General features: G+C 39.1%; 2 protein-coding genes across 4 annotated transcripts in view; both read right to left on the bottom strand.

The window, feature by feature from the left end:
• Window positions 1-12,273, bottom strand: part of polr2k (RNA polymerase II, I and III subunit K) — a 138,618-nt gene extending 126,345 nt beyond the window's left edge. The window contains exon 1 of the mRNA XM_069194840.1: window positions 12,270-12,273. The gene's annotated coding sequence lies outside the window, so the exon portion shown is untranslated. The remainder of the gene's footprint in view (window positions 1-12,269) is intronic.
• LOC102694431 (intermembrane lipid transfer protein VPS13B) overlaps window positions 1-24,340 on the bottom strand; it is a 325,472-nt gene that overhangs the window by 90,984 nt on the left and 210,148 nt on the right. For all 3 annotated transcript variants that reach the window (XM_006636105.3, XM_015357899.2, XM_015357901.2), the window contains 3 exons: window positions 11,488-11,691; window positions 6,313-6,439; window positions 4,469-4,612 (listed from right to left, as the gene is read on the bottom strand). In XM_006636105.3, the coding sequence (XP_006636168.2) occupies window positions 4,469-4,612; window positions 6,313-6,439; window positions 11,488-11,691 (475 nt within the window). The remainder of the gene's footprint in view (window positions 1-4,468; window positions 4,613-6,312; window positions 6,440-11,487; window positions 11,692-24,340) is intronic.

Raw genomic sequence — 24,340 nt, 5'->3', positions numbered from 1 at the left:
CTTTATTGCCACACAAGCATGAATTAGTCTCTTTAAGAGACTAAAATCTTAATTAAATCTTGTCTGTGGTCCTGTTCAGACCCCTTTTCTCAGCTTTAATAGGAGTACTGAATTGAAGAATAACTGCAAAATATTCTGCTTCTTATGCAAAGAACATTCACTGTAAATCAGGCTATAGTGCAATATGCAGCAGGGTCCCTCCTCTGCTTTAATCTCGATTCCCTTTTCAAGAGGCCATCCTCATCAAGGATCGCCAATCCCACAAGACAATTACATTCACACAGAATTAGCATGAATAAAGCTTCTGTTAGCTTTGATAAAATCAGATATCGAAGGCAGAAATGAACATTAACAGAGAACTCCGCCTGAGGGTTCAAGTTTACCTTTTGTTTTTAGGGACCCCCGGTGTCAGTACATGGCTTTTATTTTTCACAGGCCCCCTGTTTCAGCATGGTAAGTAGCACGTGGGTGGAATACAGTCCCAGTTCGATACACGCAAATACGATCAAATAAACCTGCCGGAACAAAGCTATGTCTGCTTTTCTACCAGATCTCGACTTCATGCAATATACATTAAAAAGAACAGGCTAACAAATTTCTTGAACATTAAAAATTATTTTAGCCAGGAACAGGTTTTAAATCCCACGAAGTTGTCCATCCTATACTGTACTGTAAATCCATCTTGGTCTCTTAAAAATAAGAGCACGTCTTACAGCCCATTACCGTATACAGTAGCGGATGAGAAACTCGGCAACGAGGTAAGAAAACAATATTTAAACTGCATTTACAAATTCGGATTGTTGAAGAAACCTCTGAAGCAGCGCCATGGGAAGAGGGAGACTGGAACTACTGGGATTATTTTTGAAGTGAAAAGCACCAGTCCTCACGAGGAATGGCCTACAGAGCAGAAACTATTTCACTGTGTGCTTTGACTGCGATGACTCACAAGTTCCCCGTGACGTCTGGTACCTCTTGCAGCCTCGTCAGGGAGTGCAACACTAGCATCCCGAGGAGGAAGTCTTAGTTAAACTTTGCTTCAAAGGCACATAATTGTCTGAGGATATGATACATTATGGTGTGGGACTTCCCAAGCTAAACTCGTATTTTCCTCCAAATGCTCAGTGTAAACACATGGCTGGAGACGCAGCGTGCGGTCGAGTGTTTTCAAATTTCTCTCACAGCTGAAGACGCTTGCCGTTTTGTTAATTGTTTTTTTTTCCCCTTCAGCTCGGTTTGCCATTTTCGAAATATTTTGGAAAGATATCTTTGCGGCAGCGGCTGCTGCTGGCGGACAGGAGGCCGGCCGAGCCAAGCCAGACGTTTCCACTACAAAGTCACCACTGAGCGGATGGCAAGGAGATAGTAAACAACATCCATGGGCGAGCTGGGCAGAACGCGCTGTGGAGGCAAGCTCCTCTGCCCCCTTCCTTCAGCTTCTCCCTTCTCTCTCTGTGTTTATTGTGGGGCGTAAAGGCCTTAGGAATTCGCACGCCCATGAGTGCCACTATCTCTACACTCTCCGCCGTTCAGCTGAAGATTTCACTAGGAGCACATTACTGCTGTGCTTCAGCTGAAACCACAGGACTTCAAAACAATATGCCATTATATTACAAATGCGGGGAAAACATCGGAAAACGTAAATACAGGCTGTAGTGATATTCATAGAGGAAAACGGCAAGTCACAGTTTAGGACACGTGTGGCTCATTGCTTTCATGAATTTTGTCTGTATCTTTCTGTCCTGTATGTGCGTAGATTCGCTGAAATAATGTGTGATATCCTATGTTAACAAGGCCTGTTTGTGAAAAATAATAATACAAATCACTCACTATCTTGAACTGAGAAACCCAAGAGACCGCATTGTATAGGTGCTTAAGTCAGGTCCTTTGTATATATTCATAAAAGCTAGCTAAAGAGATCTTGACAATGCTGTTTTTTAATAGATCGGTCAATATTATATTACTTAGTCAGTAGTCAATTTCTTATACTCATTGAAGACCTACAGTATCTTTCAATTATCAAGTAACCATCATCAAGTTGTTTGACGTGTATACAAGAGTCTTACAGTATACAAATGTAAAAATGTAGGAACAAGAGAAAGTGGAAAATTTTCATGACATATTCAAAATTATATAACCGGATACCTAAGTCAGAATCTCCGGGCAGTTGCAATATACTTTGAAGTGACTACGATCTCTTACCTTTTTGTTTGCCTGAGTTCCTCTGAGAACATCAGATGCAGACTATTGCACAATACCAGCAGATTTCAACAGCAGTCTTTCCAAAGCACTTAACTGTTCAATTTGTGCAAATTTTCCAATACTAAAATAAATAATTTAATAAGCAAAAAACAACCGATTCTGAGTCAATAACGATGATGTAAATTTGTTTAAAAAACGCAAAGCTTCTACTTTTAAACTACCACGATCTTCTCTCCAGTATTATGATTTTAAACCAGGTGGAGTGAACAAATCTTGGCACCCAATATCATTATACAGTACGTCACACGCCTCAGAATGTAATCAATCCTTAAGTAAATATTATTTTATACTGAACCCAATCATCAGTTTTAGGAAACAATGCTCTACTCCACACAGTCAATTAAGTTTTTGTAAGTCATAATGAATTAAGTCGCTTTTTTAAGTGCGATTCCAATTTTTCTTTATGTTGACTAATTAGCAATGATGCAGTGACACTTACTGTAGGTCAATGGGTTTCTAACTGTCTGAAACGACCTACAATTCCCACACAGCTTGCACTGCAGTGTCCTGGAGGGACCTGCTCTTTGGATGCTGTGCAGGCCCAGAGCTCCCAGCCCCACATTAGCAATGACTAGGGGCAATGAGCAGGGCCCTGTGTTGTATTTTTGGGAAGGCCTGAGCTCAGAGACAAATGTAATCTCTCCTCAATGTGCCGCACAGCCCGGCTTTTTTAATATGCAAGGATACGGCTCATTGCCCAAGAACTCTTTCAAGTCACATTTATGGTATTAAAGCATAAAGTACTCATTTTGTCACTGCCAGGCTTTGCCATTTGAAAAACAAATTCATTAGCGTACACAATAAAATACAGCTGTGTTCCCCCTTTTGAAACCCGTGCCCAGTCTTAACAATATGTTGCTGGAGTTGAGAAGAAAATTCTGATACGGAAAACGCCCAACATCTTTTTTTTTCTCTTTTCAGCTCTCCACACACCTCTACCGACCTAATAAAGCAATAAGCAGAAATCTTTAAATGGTTATAGTCAATGCTGATTATACACACGTATACAAAACTGTACAAAGATCTGCCTCTCACGGAATATGGGGACCACAGATTTGTGTGCTCTGAAGCTGCACAACTGTTAATTACGCATAAAGTCCTATTGATTTTTCATTATATTGCAGTCTATTTAATTATATTTCTCATAAATATATAAATATTTCTCAATGCACCCTGTTGCACAAACCTACATAATAATGTACTAAAAACTAGCTTGAATTGAGTTTTTTTTTTGGGCACATGGCTAAACTGGGTTGAAAAGAGCTTTGAGGTCACCATCACGGCCACTAGAGGGCCCTGAACGCTCAAGTAATTCAAAGCAGAACTATCCTCGAGATGCATCAATCTTAGATGCCCTGCGCTGTACCGTGTGATGATCCCAGCCCTACCAAAGAGCCGCTAAACATCATGTACTGAACCTAGGTGAACTTGGAACAGCACCCTCTGATATTGAACCTGATAATAAACGCAAACAATGAATCACTACAAGAAAGGGTGAGGGGTAGGAGATTTTCTCAAATAATAAGCAGATGCTGGATACCTGCTGAAAGCACTACTTTTTAGTCACGCTGTAAAAATGCATTTGTTTTTAAAGTAAATAAAATCAAACATATTACTGCCTTTCTTAAAATCAATATGAACACGCATGGGTGTGGGCTGCCAGATGTTCTCTCTTTCCTTATTTCACTTCATGGTACACGGCATGCTCTGAAGATGTGTTGTGAACCGCACTGTGCACTAACAAAGATGAGCTTTTAAAATGCTTTAGGTTTTTTCCTGCTCTACAGGGTCCTCCCTTGTGAAGGACAACAGAGGGCTCTTGAGGATCTGGTTCGGACACTAATGTTTTCACATAGGGAACAGCTGGTAAATATTTTTAGATTCTGTTTCATTAAAAAGCTTTACGGACTAGACAGACAAAGCAAACGTCTCTGAACTTCTCCCCCCTTTCATAAACACACTGAAAAGAGCGACAGCTGAAAATTGTAAACGCATACTGGATTAAGAGACCTACACAACTTTCAATCGGTAAATATTTAACTCCCAATAAAAACGAACAGAAAAGGGAAGACAACAAGAGGGGGGAGGAAAAAAAAAAGCAAGGAGCATGGCGGTCCGTGGCCAAGGACAAGCAGCGGATTCCCCTGGTGGCCTGTTATTGGTCATACGGTGGTGGGAGACTCCAGTTAACGACTCCCCTGGCCGTTACCTCCGTGGTGTTTTCAGAAGCTTCCAGTCCCCACACGTTGGCCCTGAGGAGCTGCTGCAGGAGCTGTACTTGAGCCACGCTGAGGAAGAAGTCCAGGCTTGTGGTCACGTTCACTTCCAGGGAATGGCCACACACGACAATCTCCTGCAGGGAGAGGAGCGGCCATGAGCTTCACCCGCACCCCCCCTCCCAGCTCGTGATGAATGAGGTTAGACTCTGCAGGCTGAAGGCCCTGCTAAAGGAACACGACTCAAGAAACAACAACGGTCTAAGACTTAAAGAAAAAAAAAAGATTTTAGAGAACACGTTTCTTCATCGGTGTTCTCCCAGCTTCTTTGGATTTCCCCCTGGAACCACTCCATCTTCGAAAGTCACAAATCACATTTTCTTGTCTGCATGTGGAGAACAAATGAGCTGTTGCACACTGTCACCAGTGACGTTCAGATACAAGCAGCAAAAAATCCAAATGACAATTTGAGACTGCGCACAAATGCAAATGTACATTCAATGTCTTAAATCTTAGTTGTGTTTTGCATATATATAGTATTTCTAAATTGCATTTTTCATCATATTTTATTAGTCCTCAACACATCACGGGGGAAGAGAAGACTTCTGATACACATGACGACACAAACTGGGCTGGTTATGTACCTTTAGCACAATGGTAACCTATTTTTTTGTGTCCCAGTATCCTGGACCCCTTGGCAGACAAGTACATTATTGGTGAAAATTAATGAAATGAGGATAACATTGTACACAGCATACAGTTACAAAACAATATCCCCATTGCTCTGTTTCATATTTGATAACTTTAAGATGCAGTGAAACTGAATCAGCTGGCACTGAGATTTAAATGTTACTTTCAGCCTCTATATACTGAGTAATAATGAGTCAAACACTAATTTATCAGCATTCACCATATTATTCCTACACCACACCCTGAAAATGAAAAATGTGTATTGGCCTCTAAAGGTGTCACTTTAATTTTGGTCTAATATGATCACGGTCCTGCAAAACAAGTAAAGTACAATGTTTAGTTTCCACTTCTCATTCATAAACAAAAGGTGAAATTACACCAATTTGTATGGAAAAAAACAAACTGACCTTGTGAGCAATCACTGAATTTTAGGATGAAGTCACAACACAATCAGTGGTGTTTGCCTAAATGTAGTTAGCTCATGGGATGATAAAAATTGAAGTGGGTGGGAAAAGCCTGTATTTTACAAATGTGTTGTATTGCATCAGGCAGCTCAGTTTGCTGTATTATATGCTGTAACTTGTGTTTACAAGTACAATTTTAAATTCAGCTTGTTTGCCATGCTGAAATGCCTGCAACTGTTAAAAAATAAAATCTGGGGCATTTCCCATCAGTTTACTGGTTAATAAGAACAAAAATCTGATGTTCTGGTCCGTGACACATTAGAAACATAACTCCAGTACAAACCTATATAATTATGTGGCTTCCAAACTGCAAAACTGAAATGTGAACTGCAAAATTAATGGCTATTTTGAATGACACAAAATGGTAAATATTTTATAATAACGCTATGAAAGATTTTTTAAAATATATTGGTTAATATTTTCCAATGTAACAAAACTTAAAACTAAATTAAAGACAGATTTTTTTAAAGCATATACTGTTTAAACTGCTTTAACCCCTACAGTGCGCAATGTGCCACTCACCTTGACCTGTGACCTCTGCAGAGCGCACCGTGTCATTTGCCGCGAGCTGTAACCTCTGTGGCGCTCACTGCTCCCCTCACCTTGAACTCTGACCTCTGCGGTGTCTACTGCTGCTATTTACTTTAACCTGTGACCTCTGTAGTACTCACTGCGCCACTCACCTCGACCTGCGGGCTGTCAGGTGACACCTGCTTGGTAAATATGATAGCTGGGGCAGCAGTCAGGCGAACCGAGAAATCTGTCAGGATTGGAGTCAGGATCGCCCTTCTCTCCTGGTGCCGTCGAATGCTGGATGGGATTTATAGATCACAGTTATAAAACTCTCTATCTTCCCTTCACAAAATGCTGTATACATCTAGGTGTGCAATATTTTGAAAAAGAACAGCATTGAACTGGTAAAACTTTGTGATCATGTGGCCTGACGTACAGGCCGATCTGACTGGTTCTGGAAACCAGTCCAAATCATTTTTTCCCCAGTATATCTTCATTTTTCCTCAATCGCTGCATCCCTGTTTTATGGGAAATTATACACAAGATTTATTCTTCAAAGTAACAATGTCTACAACAAGGACTGGTTGAGTGATATTAGTAAAAACAGATATTTTATTCGTTTCAACAAAGATGCGTAAAAACACTAACTCTCAGAATGAGTAAAACTAAAGCAAGCAAGACAGATGTATTACTACTAATTTCTACTTCAATCTACCTCATCTTTCTCTGTTAACTGATCTGTATCAAGAATTAACATTTCATTTCAGTGAGTGATAACCTTCAGCCTGTTTTGGTAGAGAGTCACGATCACATTTAATCAGGTGGTTTTTACGGTTCATCGGCTCATCATTATAAAAGATCAAATGAAATATGTATTTGGGAAATGTCATTTTTTTGCTAAATTCTGTGTTATCATTCTTGAACTCTTAGGTTATGATTGTATATTCTGGGGAAAAAAACAACGACTATAGCTCATCTTTATTCATCAATGGTTCATCACTGGTTATTCTTGGTACACTGTATGACATGTCCCCTGTATAAACAGGGGTAGTGACATTGCAAATTGTGAGTGGCACACTATCATGTCTTTATTCTGATAGCTCTGCTACAACATTTACACACAGCTTCTGACTCGCACTGCTCAAGCTCAAGGTCTGCTAAATCCTAATCATTAGTGACAACTGACTTCACATTTTCAACATCACTCGGTTGTTAAAAATTTAAACCAGAAAAAAAAAAACTCAATTTCAAATGCAGCCTTCAAAACCCATTTACACTTGCAAGCCAACCTGTGAAATATTTCCATAACCGAGCCTTTCAAATTTCTCAGAAGGACATTTCAGCTCCAAGCTACAATAATTCAGAGAACGATGTGAGCCATTATTTGACAATTCTCTATTGGGAACACACCCTAATTGTATACACAAGACCAAACTAAAACCTTAAAATATAAACTTTCCCCATTTTGCTAATGTTCATTCCCACAATCAAGTTATATTTGCGGGAACATTTGTTAGCAGTAAAACAAATATACAACTCGGCTTTATAAGGTGGTGTTAATTGCCACATCTGCTGCTATTAAAACAATCAAACAGCATAGCTTCCAATATTTATAGTCGGCACAGGATTAAAACAAGCTGGAGTTCTAGGTGGCCTGGTGAAATTCTGTATAACCTATGCCAATATCATATCATATTCTGCCGTAGAAATGTACATTACCAGTGCCCTCAAGGGATGCATGCCAATATTTTTTTTTGGAGCATAATCTAATTCATACAGCATGGTTGTTATGATGGAAAGCTATTTATAAGGTGCTTTCAGGGCAAAACCTGTGGGCTGTTTTCAGCAGGCAACTGTAATTCCTTTTCAATACAATGCAAAACAATTAGCACCCTATTGTGACATACAGGTGCTTTCAATCATTCTACTGGATGTTGTAATGCTTCTCCGTCCCAATTCTTGTGGGCTTTTCTAGTGAAGGAAGAGCCCTGCTATGAGAGCTACTCAAGAAGTTATGAATCATGCCGAGCAAACCAGTGTGAACACAAGCAAGGAATTATGTGACACCAAAGGACCCAGCGTGGGAAGGTAGAAAGTTCACAGCTAAAAAACCAACATCTTTTGTGGAATTCTATACTATCATGCAGACAGAATCTGTCAGCAGATTGTTGTATATGGAATTTCCTACAAAACCTCAGGAAGCAAGCAGAGTTCAATGGAGATCAGCAACTACTGGAATTAAAAAAAAGCCTGGCAAGATGCAATGTTTTAGCACAGAGCTAAGTGCGGGGAAAAAAAGGTGTGAACCTTGCAGTCATCTTGACTCCTTGCATAATGTAAAACACTCAAAAACAGATCAGGAGGACAAATCAGGAAGTTTAATTACAAAAGTACATTCCAAGCTTATACACTTTTTGAATCAGATTCCTCCAACCTATGTTTGTCAAACTGACCATTTGAAATAAACCAGCTGAAGTTAAGGGAAAAAATGTAAGACTGTCTGTCAGTCCTGTCTGAGATCTCATGATACTAGCATTGGATATCTGAATGTGGCCCTGTCCACCAACAACAAGGGAAAGGCAGCATCTTCTTGTAACACAATGAACCTTATAAGACCCTCATTCAAAACAAAACACAAACAATCGTAATAAAAATAAGCATTGTGGGAAGATTTTTTTTTTAATGTGGCCACCAACAGTCTTGAGCTTTAAACAAAAGGCAGGATTACGTGATTAAGGCAACTTGCATAAAAGTTAAACAATGCCATTCATATGAAAATCCTATCAGAAAAGAAAATAATTCTTCAGGATCGCAATCCTACACATCTTAGCTTTTATTCATCACACACTGTATATGGGTTTGAGGCAATGACAAATTCAAATACTGTAAACGTGAATGGCAAACATGGAAAGCAGTATTAAAATCCATTCAAGGAAAAGTAAATCAGGCTGTTTTAACAAATAAGGTAAATAGATATTTCCTCTGTGTTTATAAAACCATATAAAATAGCAGAGGTGGGAATGTACAACCTATAGTTCAGTATGAAGTAATACTTGAAACTCAAAAGAACATACTGTACTTCAGGTTATATTGCATGATATGCAGTATCATGGCTTTTTAAATAATTGGGAACCTGTGTTTCCAGGCAAAATAAAGCTCGTGCCGATATAAACAGGTGATATCAGATCTGCAATAGACAAAGACTCTCATTTCAGACTGGTGACGATGGAACCAAATCACAGCACCTTTAACGCAATGTTCTCCCAGAGCCAGGTACAAACAAGGCAGTGCAGTATAAAATATAGCAGGTTAATTAATGATAATCTCACAACGTACTACCTACTATGAACATTTTCTGAAAATATAAAAGGATATCATGTCTTGTCTGGGATAATTCCTTAAAAGTGATTTCGGAGGACAGATGAGCACCCCAGCACCTTTGATACAGAAATGTGGTTCTTGATCTCCCTCGCTATGGAGGTCATAACTAGTTAAATAACAAGTCTTTGCTGTACAGTCAGAGCTACTGAAAAGGGAACAAAATGACAGAATGTGGCTGAATTCCTAAAAATGATACAAAGCTCAAATCCTGAAAGAGTTCAAACAGAAGACCCAGTGTCTCTTGGCTGACGTCCACAGTAAACTGCACAGTGTATGTGATTGCAGTGTGACAGTCGTACCAGTACTCCTCAACACTAAAAGCAGGTAGGAGAAGCCTCTTGCTTTCCATCTGCCTGATTCATGATGGTAAGTGTTCCCGCAACTAAAAAATGATGTGACCTAAAAAGCACTTTGTCAAAATCAAGCTCATGTTGCTTTTACAGAGCGCTACATTCTTTAGAGGCTACTTTCAGTCAACAGAGAACAAATTTGAAATTCTTTTCTTTGTGATTTTTGGGCCTGTTCCTTTTCAAAACAAGAGCTAAAATCGCATAAGCCAAACAGGCCATTAAACTTGCTTGTTTTAGCTCCCTGTTCCAAATTTTCAGAAGCAAAGATTGAAAAAATGCTTCTTGAAAATGATATATTATGGTGAATAAACTTGATTTGTGTTTAAAGTTGACCTGCAAAATGACTTTAGAAAAAATGGATTGTTGAATATACAGTACGAGTGCTGAATCAGATTTTTTTTTTAAAAAGATGAGCTTGACTTTGTTTGACAAGCCTGAGAACCATCAGAGGCAGCTGAGACATCTTAGCTGTAGGAAAGGAGGTGGAATTCTGGTGCTGGAGGGCTTTCATTCCATCTCTTCTCTTAATGACCTAAATTATTGGCTCAATTGGACCAATTTATCCACTTGAGGTGCCGAAACCTACAAAACCTGCAGGCACACCATCCCTCCAGGACCAGGACTGGACACCTTTGCTGCAGGGTAATACACTGGCTTAGGCAAAATTAAACATGATGGATTTCTGTATGTATGCAGCATTATTCAGATTTATACACAACTTAAATAAATTCTTAACAAGCAATAATATCTGGAAGAATGGTAAAAAACCCTCAGAGCTGCCAGGCCCTCACAGCCCAATACAGGAAGTGCCCAGTCAGTGTAATCCCTGCCAGAGGAGGATTTACAAAATACTCTTTTCAGGAGTGTGAATAAATGTGATTCTTGTGTTTTCTGGAATTCCTGTGACAAGTGACATTTGTGACAAGTATGCCTTTGAACTGTGCAAAACTACCGTGCTTACAACACAACTTTTTTAGTTTAGAACTCTTTTAAAAACAATACACTGAATATACAGGCACTGAAAGGTTAACCATATGTTGAGCATTTAACCCCATGAAAATATCTCGCATGAAATTTAAAATGAAGAAGGCTACTTCTATTGACATTTCGCAGCCCAACTTCATTTTGATACTGCTGACAATAGAAAAGGTCAAGTGGCAAACAACCCTGCTAGAAAAGGAGAGTACCATGCACTGCTTATATGAATAAATCTGAACTGTATTAATTAAATAATGTTTGCCCCATGCTGTTGTCATGCTAGAAGAATTGTGGATTAGAATGTAAGGATGGTTACAAACAACAGGAGGCCACTCAGCCCAGCTAACCCAATGCTCCCTGTAGTTAAACGATGCTAGGATGTCATCCAGCTGTTTCTGGTAAAAACAAAACACAGAGCATTGGCAGAGTAGTGTCTGGGTGGCCGGATCCAGACCTTCATCCACTTAGCATGAGCATTACCATCATGAGCCTGCACAAGGGGACCGAGCCGGCCGGCTCTCTCTTTCTCCCTCGCTCCCCCGGATTGGGCCCTGCGCGTTTGAAAAGCGGACGGACGCGGGCCTGACGCGAGGCCTGGGACCCCTCCCCGGCAGAAAAACGCCAGACCGGCGTTACCTGCTGGCCATGTTCCACTCCAGCGCCGGGTTCTGTGAGCTCCGCTCGCTCTCCGCGGGAGCGCCCCCCTTCGCCCCCTCCTTCTCGGGCTTCAGGTGCTCCCACCGGGCCGTGCCGATATTGATGGACTGCAGATCGACCTGGTACTGCCGGTCTTCCACCTCCGACCCCGGGTCCCGCAAGATCCCCAGATTCGAAGCCCTCCTACAAACAGGAAACACACGGAGAAATCGTTCTTTCATTGGCACGGGGGATGGCTTTTCTTCAGCTCAGCGATTCTTAGTTTAAAACCCGGCCTTGTATTTTTTTTTAATTGGAAGGACATCAGATTGGAAATATGGAAATAATTGGAAATGCTCTACTCGAATGATTTTATTATTTTAATGAAAACAACGTTTGCTTTGACAAATGAATTTATTGTCCCTTCTACTGTATCTTCTTGTACTTTCTCAAGATAGCCCTATCTAGCATTACCGGTGATCAGATCTCGCAGCTGCCACTTCTGCTGTGTGTGATCGATGTTACATACTGTACATCCCCAGCGCGTTTAGTTTCTCTCTATTAGGCTAGGAAATTCTCAAGCAGCTGCCATTTGATGATGTCCCAATCACTAGATCTGCTGTCGATAGGAAAACCACAGTGACATAGAATGACTTACAACTTACAATGAAATCTCACTTAAAACTAGTTGTTGCACACTTGAAGCGCCCAGATTTTATGATAACTGGTTACAGTATCTGTTATGAGACATTCAAAAGTAGCACATTCAAAAGCAATGTGTCACAATTAACACTAATTTGAGATGAGGCACTCACTTCTGAAGTTTGCTAGCACAAAAACAGCAGGAGCAGACTTGCTTCTACTTATAAACTTTTTACTTAATTTGTTGTTTTTTAAAAATTTTTTACAGGGAACCCCACATCCTTTATGAAACCAACTAGAACTGACAATTTTATTCAATTTCATCCTGAAGCATATTAACAGCGCACGTACTGTACTTCGTTACAGATACTATAAAGAGATGTTCTGGCAAAAAGAATTGGCAAGTTCTGTTAGCTGTATGTTTTTTATTCACTTTCAGTCAAGCAGGTTTATTACCAAATTAAAATTCTGGAAAAACAATATGTTGATAAATAACATGACCCTGGCAAAGCAGGAAGAAAATAAATAAAATGACCTTCAGGTAAAACAGTTTGCCTCTTAAAAGCTCTGATTTATGCCAAGTTATAATTAGTGGTAAATACTCCAGTTGACTTAGCTGGATTGTGCAGTAGTTTTAAGCCTTCTTGAAGGACTGAAATGAGAACAGTTTGTTTACAAATTTGAAATCCATGAAATCCTGTAATACGTCAGAAAATGCCTCTCAGTGCTAAGTGATCTGCTCTTAAAATTCCTCCCTAAGAGATTAAACACACTCAATGATGTCATTTATTTTGCTTTGGAAGACAAGATGCTGTTGAACACATGAACTAAATTTACATCTGCAGATGACATCAGGGCTTACAGTTATGATATGTTTATTTGTCCTGGTGAATTCAAATACATTTTTATACTGTAAACAGAGGCTCAAAATGGCAACAGATGTTAGGACAGCACGAGTAGTTCTTTTTGTTTGAGCAATTATCAGTGGTCATTTTTCGTATATTGTTTCTTCATTCAGTAACACACAGCAAGCGTTTAACCCACAGAAATGTTACAAAAAACACAAACACAGCCGACACTAAAAGTCTGAGATGCACTCGATTTTCAAACAAACTTTTACTGGAGCGGTCTGAGCGCAGTACCTTGCTCGTGGTTTCAACAGCTGTGTCTCAACTGGGATTTGAACCCACGACCTTCCAGTTCAGAGTCCAGAACCCTAACCACTCCTCCACATTGCGGGATTTTAGCTGAAAAGACCTAGGGGTGCTCTGATCCCTTTAATGTTTCACATTCCACTTTAGACAATAAGAAAAGGTACAAATGAGAGCAGGCTATTCTGTACATCAAGCATTGGCTTTGAAAAAAAAACAACAATGATAATAACAAGCAGTATATTAAACATGCACATGATGACTAAAGCAAATAACGTAGTGTTCCAATATGCCAATCTGGCTTGTTCCTGAGCCAAACCTTTTTCTTTTAATTGGAGAAGAGACCACAAAAACATTACATTTATGACAAAATTCTGCTATTTATAAAACTAGATCAAAAGCAAGTCAAGAAGAAAGCTTTGTTTCTTAGCAATGTAGTCATTTTATTAAGCATTTCTTTGCAAAATCTAAAACCGTTAACTCCTAAAAGCCACAGAAATGCCTTTTTTGGGTCCAAGGTTTTAGTTTAAAAAATGCTAAATAGTGTGTTCCCATGCCAAAGTCTTAAAACTGTTACTTTATTTGACTAGCATTTCATGCACAAACAGTAATTTATTTAATCATAGGAAGGTGTCACACTCTCATGAGATAAAAGCTGTCCAATGTGTGATGGGAAAGGAGAGCTCTGTTTTCTTTGGTTTCCATACTGAAGGCACAGGGTAAAATCTCAGCTACTGCAGGATCCCAGCAGCAGCTCTGATGAGCAACCAGGTACAGTAACTCTACACGATCTCCAGACACCAAGGACACTTCTCCACTCCTTGTGGATTTGGAGCAACATTTCGTAGCTAGTAGATGCACCAGTAGGAAATTCCTCAACAAATCACAAAATCTCAATCAGAAAAAAAAACCAAGATGAAAACAAAACTTGGTATTGTAAATTTTCCCTAATATATACAGAAATGCAAATTCAGACCTCCTGCATACTATTGTTGAAAGAGATGACAGAGGAGAAAACACATTGTTTGCCCAGAAACTGAAATGCTCGCAGGACTAAATAAACAAACTAAACAATATGTCATAAAATATCTCAATAAATTAGTAGGCGGGCAATTTCCAAGTCGCAATTCTGTAGGAGGATAAAGGAAAAGCCACAGTAGTTAGTGAATAAAAGCAAGTTCCTAATTTACCACAGGAGGTTGCATAATGAGAAGGAAACAAAACAGCTCTTTTTCAGATGACAAAGTTCTGGGCAAGCCTTTGTACAGATGCCAGCGTTGGTGCTTTAGTAACACCTGCGCTGGCAAAAAAAAACACTTTATCTTGCATTGTGCTGACTGATGACAGCACTCTAGGCAGATGCACAAACTTAACTTGGTAAACCAACGGAATCGGACGTCATCTGCTATATTTGAGGTGATCTGCTGTATATGTTAAAGCAATGGGTAGCATCTGGATTGCTGGTGGCACAAAGGCAGAATGGAGCAGAGACCTTGAGCACCCAGCTCTGACACTGTGAAAGGCACTCTTTACTCAGGAGTGGATGTACAGTATTCTCACTGGGCGGCCCAGACTAAATTCTGTGCATTAGGTCTTTTCATCTGTCAGTCCACAACTCAGAGGAGGTCGCAGAAGGAACTGCACTTCAGCCCTTTTCATTCTACCTGTTAACAACTCACACTCAGCATGCCTGATAAACTATGGCAATCAATACTACCGACAGCCCTGTAAAGTACTTCTGAAGAGATAAGTTTTGACTTCTCTCTGCTGTGATCCAACTGTGAACCAGCTGCTATTTCAGAGTGGGGCCTCCTGTTTTTTTTTCTTGCTGCATTTTCTGAGGCAGAAAAGGTTAAATGTGGTTCAAGGTAATAAAATAAACCATTCTGAGATGTGCACCAAAGATCTCAAAGTCCAGGGCAGGCTTATCTCAGTGCTGTTGGCTATTGAGTGTGTGCTAAGAACTGCAGTTTTCAGTCAGCAAGAGGCCCTGAAAGCAGAACCTGGTAGTGCCCTGATAATACTGGGGCTGAATATTTATTTTTTTCATCATGTGGAGTCTGATTTCTTTACCAAACCTTAAAACTTTTTTTGCATGTTCCAAATATTCTAAAAAAATTCAAGGCACAATGTGCATTTGTGAGTGTTTAGCGGTTTTTTACACATTTTGCACACGATGTACATGTCTTTCTGAACTGTATTGGTTTTACATAAAAGCTGAACACTTTATGAAAAGTGTTCATGCTGTTGTGTACACAGTAACTGTTTACAATGTCCAGAAAAACAAGGATTTAGAGTCTTTGAAATTACATTGCACTTACTGTATTTAACTTTACACATTTCTTTTCATTCTATTTTTATTGTTGATTTTTCTTGAAAGATTCAGATTTACATTAAGAAATAACCATGCCGTGTGAAAATCAGCCACTATGCTGTTCTTTGAAAACAAGATGTTTCAAGCGCAGTCATTCATGGGACTTGTCTGCTGTTTCATTTGCATGCAAGCCTCATAAACTACATCTCCTCCTGCAGGCCTAGAACAAGCCTTTCATCTCCCTTCCATCTTACTGAGAACATAAGGGTTGGATCACGCTCTCACGGATTTATTAAAGGGAGGGAATTCATAAAAATATAATTCATGAATGTTGCAATTACTCAGTAAGTTTAAAACCCAAACTGATGGTGGTCCATTCTAAACTGCCTAAGTACTGTGACTTTGAGTAGCAACATTACTGAGATTTATTGGTTCAGTCAACTCCAATTACTCCTAATTTGCATCTAAAAGCATTGCAATTAGGTCTCTGAATTGGAACACCAAGTAGTCATTTAAACCCAACAGGAAAATAACATTATCAGAATTTAACGAGTCGATGAGATTTGTTTTTCAAAAAAAAATAATTAGGGTCATGTTCGCAAGGTTTTGCTCCACTCTACTATATAAGAAGTGGGGTTTTTTATCTCCTGAAAAAAGAATGGCCATCAAAGAAACAAAACAGAGGTCTGAAATGAGAACAGCATATTCATTCAGCATATCTCGCATGAGGGTTTTACGCCAGTATTAGATCAAAAGCATCAGCAAAATCTAATCCATGAAACAAACTGATGTGGACATTAAAAGAACAAAAACGGTTTTGTTCATTATATATTTAATATATTTTTAATGTGCAGATTGCCAGATGTCAAGACACCTTCCTCCTTAAACAGCATTTCAGAAATAGCATTTCTAAAGAAGCAGCTAAATACCTTATGGAACGGGAACCAATACCCTCCTGAAGCATCACAGCAAGGTTTTTCACTAAACCCAACGACATCACCATCATCCAGTGCTACACCCCCAACAAACAGAAAGACACCATCCTCTTAACAGGTAATGTCATTGCCAACTCTGGACAGGACAACAGTGGCCATGAATAAATCGTGGGCAAGCGTGCTCTTGGAGTAATACGTGAAAATGGAGAGGAATTCAGTGATTTTTGTGTATTTTATTGGAGGGTCTGTCTTCCCTCTCAAGACAATGCAAAAGGCCACACGGGCATTCCCAGACTGCAGGGCCGAAAACCGGACAGATCACATCTGCACCGGTGAAAGATTCAGGAGATCCCTACTAGGTGTTAGGGAGGGAAGAGGAGCCGACACAGTATCGCCTCCTAGCAGCAGTAAAGCCCAGGCTCAAACTCAAGAAAGTTATGGGACCAGTCACAAAAAACAGGAAGGCCAAGAAACAGCCGGAGAAGGACCATGCTGGCCAACCTGAAAGAAACAAGAACATCATGGAGGGTGACGGAGCGACCAGCGCACCACCAAGCCTGCTGGAAACCATTTGTGGATGACCTATGTTCCCCAAAGAGCAAAAGATTTAAGAGGCAGCTCTGTATGGGACCTCAGCCCTCGGCTCTGTTCAATCCCATTGATTCTCCTCAGCAGGACTGCCAGTTTGACCCAAGCTGTTCTGTGGCTCTTTGTTTTGAATAAAAGATTTTAGGCTTGTCACTTTACTCAGCTGCAGTCAAGTCTAGTTGACTAATGCATGGTATTCTAAACCACCCATTTAAAAAAAATCTCAACATATTTGGCACTCATTTAATCCACAGTTTTGACCAACTATTATTTAAAAAAAAACAAATTCTCACACAACTTTTCTTTCATAAAAAAAATCCTTACTTTGCAAATAACAGCTGGCAGAGCTTTCAGACTACAGTATATTGTCTATAAGGTTTTCTTCCATGGAATCTGAGCACTTCTGATGTCACCATGTATATGTAGTATTTATGCTACTGTTGTTACTTCAGTTTCTAAAGAACGTGTCAAAGAAACTAATACAGGCTAAATACAACAGAATGAGACAGAGAACAAGCTAGTGCAGCTGGTGTTTAAATGCATAATATTCTTTGTTAACAGACTTCTCACCACTGTGCAACACTAAGGCCTGTTTTCACAAAGGGTTTTATTTTGATTTGCTACTTCCGACACTTACTAGGAGTACCAATTGACAGGCAAAAAGAACACTAGAAGATCATGCAACTGCGTGTGACACGTTTTGTGCAGTACATCTAGCATATGAGCAAGGCATTCTTAACAATACAGTTTATACATCTGAGCCCTTCATTAAATATTGAAACTGCAAAAAAAAATAAATTCTCACCATGCCTTGTCCAATCAACTTCAGTGTGTACAGAGAAAAAAATTATATTCATGCGAGGCTAATATTATACCAAATCTAAACAGTGATGATAATCCATTTAAGAGTTGCACACAAGGGTACAGCCAACCATGTGCATTTTAACAGCACTTCTTCCCCAGTCCCTCACATTTTCTGAAAGTCATGGGGGCATTTCAGGGTGTTCAGATCTTCAGTTAAGATCTAGCGCTGGGAACACATGGCAAATTAAACTTTGGGGCATGTGTTAAAATAACTCTATCACTGATAGCGCTGGGGTAATGATAGACATGTGAAACTGTAAACAGTTAAATTATTTACATTGATTGCAAAAAAAAAGGGTCCAGTTTCCTTTGCAGACCCCATACAGAAGCCTGTTATTAATTAGCCTGATTAGAGTTTAAAGACATTCGGAGTCGTCAATTAAACCATATTTATGTAAGATCTTAGAAGCAAGAATTGCCTTTATATACAAAAAGTGCTTAATTCACCAGTTGCTGAGAAGAAGTTAAATTTTAAGTTCCTGAGAGTGGTTAAACAGAATAGCAAAGAACAATCGGCATGGATTTTGTTTATAGTGAAATGGTGTACACTAAAAGTCACTGTTTGCACTTTGATTTCAACATCTTAATTGCAAAAGTCATTTATCTCAGACGAAGTTTACATGCCAGAATAACACAGTTATAAACATGGCATACTGACCATATAGTTCTAAAGACTACTAACATGTGGTCTTTTGCTGACTGCAAAAGATCAAAATCTTAATACAATTTGCAGGCTCACTTAAACCACTTTAACAGCTTTATCATGGTGTAATATGGAATGCAGCTCAGTGGAGGATCAGAGAAAAATAATTTTGAGAAAACCGTTTTAACACTGCTTGCTCAAACATTAAAGATCCAAATCAAACACTAAAATATTTGAAGAAAGACGAAACCATTTTATACTGGCAGTTAGATGATTTAATACAATTTAAAGCACACTGACCCACCCAAAATCTGCATCAGATACTGTATTCCTGAAACTAACCCTTTTACTTCATGGATTTGGCACGTGTTGTTTTCATTAACTGGTCATCCTGTTCTTATTTGGATTTGTCCTGGATCAGCAATCAGTTTTTACTTTCACCCAGGTACAGTATCACATACATGCCTTTACAAACACTGCACATTCTTGATTTATGGGAATGGAGATCTCATGTCACTGGTAACCTGGGATAAAAAAGAAACAATTCCTGTGCTTTCCATTAAAACATATATACTATGGGACATAAGACTAACTAGAGTACACAAATGGATCATTCTTCATTACCTGTTGAAGAGGCGAGTGATATTACTCTAATATATATTTTTTTAAATAAAGATGCTACTGTAAAAAAAAATAGTTGACAGGTATATGGGTGCTGTAACTTGTACTTCCAATGTCAATAAAATGTTTTAAACGATATGAAACAGAAAATATGATTGCAACCAAGATATAAAAGTTACAAATAGTTACAGAATATCAAAGTATAGTAATGTAAGAAGAATGTCAAATTAAGGGATGTAAAGTTAAAACCGCATAATGGCTGCAAAGCAAACTACACAAGGCAAGATTAACACCTCATGAGGGCATGTATGTTCTCACACACCCCAAGATTAACACTCCATGAGAGCTACAAATGAATGTTAAACATCAATACAACACAGACAGTTTAATAAAATTTCTACGTAACTGAAATATTTACATAAAGATGACTTGGTTTACATTAAAAAAGTAACTAAAATTTTAACACTGTTTAAAGAGGCAGTGGGAAAATGCTTAATTGAAGATATTATGGTATAAATGAAAGAAAATAACTAGCTGTATTTGTTACGGTGGTAAAAAGCTGCTGAGGATCACACAGTATGTTCCTCCACCTAGTTTCAATGTAATCGTTTTTGCACTGCTGGTGATTCACATTATGGTAACAAACGTCAAAGTCGTATTAACCAAGAAATGGCTCCTTGTTCAATGCAAATCATCAATAATTTTCTCTCTGCCAAACAGATACATTACGTACAGCATGCAACCCAGTTCATTCTGCTTTCAGAAAACACGCCGTGCCCAGAGGCATTTGTTTGAAAGCAGCAGTGCCACCTTCTAGCTGGATCTCGTAAGTCCTCAAAGATAAGCAAGGCCAGGCCTGCTCGGTGCTGGTGTGAGAGTTCACCAAGTTAACCAAGGCTGCAGCTGTAAGTGGACCACAATGCGTCTTTCTTTTCTCTGGTCCACATGTGCCAATGCAATGACAAACTAATAGTGACCAAGGACGCTGTGCTATTGGAGGTCCCCTGTAATTTATTCAATGGAGAAACTTTTCACGCCTCCATCTGATCTGCTGTGCACTGGGGCTGCTAGTGCATATTGACTGCACCAGCAAAGTCACCATAAAAAGGCACTTTAGGATCCTTCGGGATGGTGCACTATGTGCTGTCTATATACAGTACACTGCAAATGCAATCAATTATTGTTTAAAAGCCAGATTGCAAAAAGGTGTGAAGTTAATACCGTGTTGACTTCACAACTAAAATGCAAAAAAAGATTGCATTACAGTAAGGATATCCAACTGATGTAATCTGACCACCATTTTAATTGAAAAGGGCCTATGTTTAATTAATCACAACACATGTATGGAACAGATTAATCATAACAGAATTTAATAGGAAACATAACAAGGAATCGGCCTGGAATACCCTCAGTTACAGTAATTTTCATCAGCTTAGTGTGCAGCAGGCACACAGCTCAATATTACTTAAACACTAATTAAAAAAATAATCCTGGCTTAGAAGTCAAGCGCTCCACAGTGATTAGCATGCCAATCGCCAGCATGGCTGATTTGATTGACACTGCTCGAAGCAATCCCGTTTAAACAATGAGATGTAATTGCAGAAACATTAGGTATTACAGTATTATACTGATGCAACTTGAAATGGTCTGACATCTCCAGAACCTGGGGCATCAAACCATGTACTTTAACAGCCACAGTTTCACATGCGTATTAAAACAGCTCATGGGACATTAAAACACTAATGGGGATACTGTGAACAACAACATCTCACTTCTTCAAATCTCAAGGATTGTCGTCTTAATGAGGGCAGTTGCAGTCGTACTTCTGCCCACAGAAATGTCACTCTGTAATAAACTGGCCAGGACATTCACAAACAAAATTCAAATTCTGTGGTTCGGGTTCTGACTAAACAACTAGGAAATTCTGTTCGCCATCGCCTAAATAGCAACATGTATTCACAAATGCAAAGGAACACTGAGGAAGACCAATTTTATCAAGCTAAAATCGTGAAGGATAAATAAAAAACCCACAAAACTATATAATATTCAAACTGCTTCAACATTCCACAAACGGTTCCCGTAGCTTCAGCAAATATTACAACCAAACAGACACTACAGTATATGATAGATGCATTAGTAAGTATCATGTTCTACTTGCACCCTGTGCTACCTTTTCTTAAATGCCTTCCGCCTTATTTGCTAATAGTGCTGGACAGGGAAAAGTGCCAGGTGAAAAAGGAAACAAACTAATTGCTGACAGATTAGATACAGTATGATGGATAACTATGAATAGCAGGAGAGGTGAAAGTACTGTTACTCTACCAGAAGTAGCCTTGTTTTCTAAAGGAACTTTAGATTTGCCAGGCTGATGTCCACTCAGATTGTAACAACTGAAATATAATTAAATATAAATTCATGTATATATGCAGTCAGAATAACAGGTCAGAATGTAAGCCAGGTATTATATTAATACTGAAACACATCTTGTTGAAAGTTGCTAAACAACTGATTATTATTAGGTATTAAATAGTAACAAAAGGTGGTAAGTACCTAGCTTGTTTTTATACTGGGCATGTTGTATCATATGTCATTGATAAATAACAGTGTCATGGTATATTTAAACACAGACACATAAGATAACGCTTTCTTAGATAAATCTATCTGTTCACAGAATTGTAAAATAATGCTTATTATATACAGCAGTGTGATTAACTGTGTTTAAATCATAGGGGTATTCAAAACTAGGCCTGAAAACAATCAGATGTCTTCACAAAGTTACTTAAATGGTGATTACAGTGTAATCAGTACAACACGGAACACAGAAAATTCAGACTTTTGAGAAGTCTAGGAATTATAATAAAATAATTAGGATACAATCAATTAAGTCGGTTAAGCTAGCTTGACAGGAGGCTAAGGAAACAACTGTATCACCTACCCTTCTGGATAAATAGGTGAACCTCTAAAAGAACACAAAGCAACTGCTGCATTTAATACACTTAAGGTTTCAGAGAGACATGGCTCAAAAGCACACAACTACTCCCTTACAGCAGCAGGGTTTTTTTTTCCTAGTATATCTTGACCTCAAACAACGGCTCATACTAATTTTAAATTTCCTTCCAACAAGCATGAGCAAACTGAAATGAAAATACAATGAATTAATCCTGGAAGCTCCCCACATAATAGAATTAAAAACTTATGTTTCAATCACTAAGACTGTGACATGGGATCCCAGAACATGAATGGAGCTCTCAAAGCCCTCAAGCTGCCCAAGACAACCAAATTATAACCACTTTCTCATGAGATAATGTCCAAATAAATTTATGTCAGCAACAACAACAGAAAAAAAAATAATTAAAATAATCTGCAGCACAGATGCTTCCTACATCAGCTAATTCTTCCTCCTAAAATCTATCTTGGAACGGAGTTTATAATTCCGACGGGTATCTCAACCGTTTGGAATGGCCAAGTATACTAACACAAACTGACATCTCCGTACAAAAGCCTATTTTTTTCCGCAGATTTCCTAGTAAAATGTTTGCATTTCGCGTTCAAAGGCACGCTGTAAAAAAATGCACACTAATAAATTTACAACTCGGGGTCCAGACCCAGGAAGTCCCCCCGAGGCCGGAGCAGAGAGGACTTACATGCTGCTGCCTCGCTACAGTATGTGCTGGAGGCCCACAGTGGCAGGGCTGTGGGGGCTCTGTGCGTCTCTGGCTCCCCGGGGGGCTCCTCAAACTAGCACTGAGTTAACTTCCCACACTTCCATACATCATTTCAGTCACTTCAGTTCACTGCATCACCTAACAAAATTAGAAATTATCTTCCTAAACATAGCCACTATTTTTAATACTGTGGCCAGCTGTTGAGTGGATGGGGACAGGATGTACTGTAGATGTCGAACTATTCAGCCATTTTAAATTGACTATTAGTGTTATTACCGTCTATGCTGTACGTATCTGATTGTAGTGTTATAAGTATAGTGTATACTTACTCATTATTATTTACGGTAATCGTACTTATTATTTGTAGTTCAAGTGTTTTCAATTAAGAAAAGTGATGCAAACGTCAGCAGGTTAGAATGGACGTTTCAGACATTATTATTCCCTGAATATTCCTTGAAAAGAAGAGGGTGGCACTGTGGTATGGCTGTCAGCCCGACTGTCTCCCAGCTCTAGTGTTCCCCAGTTGTATTCTTGCCTGGGGCACCTGTCGTGTGGAGTCTGCATGTCCTGTTTGCGTCCCGGTGTCCTCCGGGAGTTCCAGTTGTCCCTCAACTCCCGAAGACTTGATTAATGCAAAACTAAGGGCAATATAATCAATTATCTGTTATGACTACCCCTTGCACTGTGAATCTGACCACCTTCCATCTGGGACTCGATTGAAATTACATACCGTATATTAAAGAGCGACAGAACTAAGTCACCTCTTACTCTCACAGTAACTAACCTGCTCAATTTGGACAACTTACTGCATGTATTACTTTATTTATATATATAGTTCCCACATATATGTCTATTATATGTTAATGGGGTCATGATGTTTTAAACGTATTGTGTTGTGTCCTTTACCTACCTGCCAAACACATTTCCCATCTGGGACAATAAAGTAAAATAAGTAAGGGCACCTCTAACTTGCCCCTGTGTGGCCTGTAATTGACCGGAGCCTCTTGCAGGGTGTAATCCCCACCTGATGCTTATTCAGGACAGGCTCCAGGGCATTTGTGTCCGGGAATAATTGGCTCTCTGATAACAGAAAGATGAAAATTATGTTATAAATTGAATGCACAATTTCAAATATCTGCTTCAATGATTCTAAGTTTTTTTTTAAGTCTAAATTGTTTCTTTTCTTTTGCCATTTTACTGTTCCGACTTTGTCCCTGTCCAAGGAAAGTGGGGCAGTAAATTCCTTGTTTCTGTAACCTGTTCAGCAATTAGTTTAGTTGTAACCAGGACAAAGCCTCTCCAGACAGCAAGATGAAAATATCTGAATAAAGAGCTTTTCCTATTCCTGGTGGTTCTTATTGCAAAACACTAGCGTTATTCTTGCGGATACAAGATTAGTTCAGTGCGTTTGTTTAAACGCCTGCCAGAAC

The sequence above is a fragment of the Lepisosteus oculatus genome, chromosome 10, assembly GCF_040954835.1.
Source record: "Lepisosteus oculatus isolate fLepOcu1 chromosome 10, fLepOcu1.hap2, whole genome shotgun sequence".
Lineage (NCBI taxonomy): Eukaryota > Metazoa > Chordata > Actinopteri > Semionotiformes > Lepisosteidae > Lepisosteus > Lepisosteus oculatus.
The sequence above is the reverse complement of the archived record's forward strand: the minus strand, read 5'-3'. Positions and strand labels throughout refer to the sequence as shown.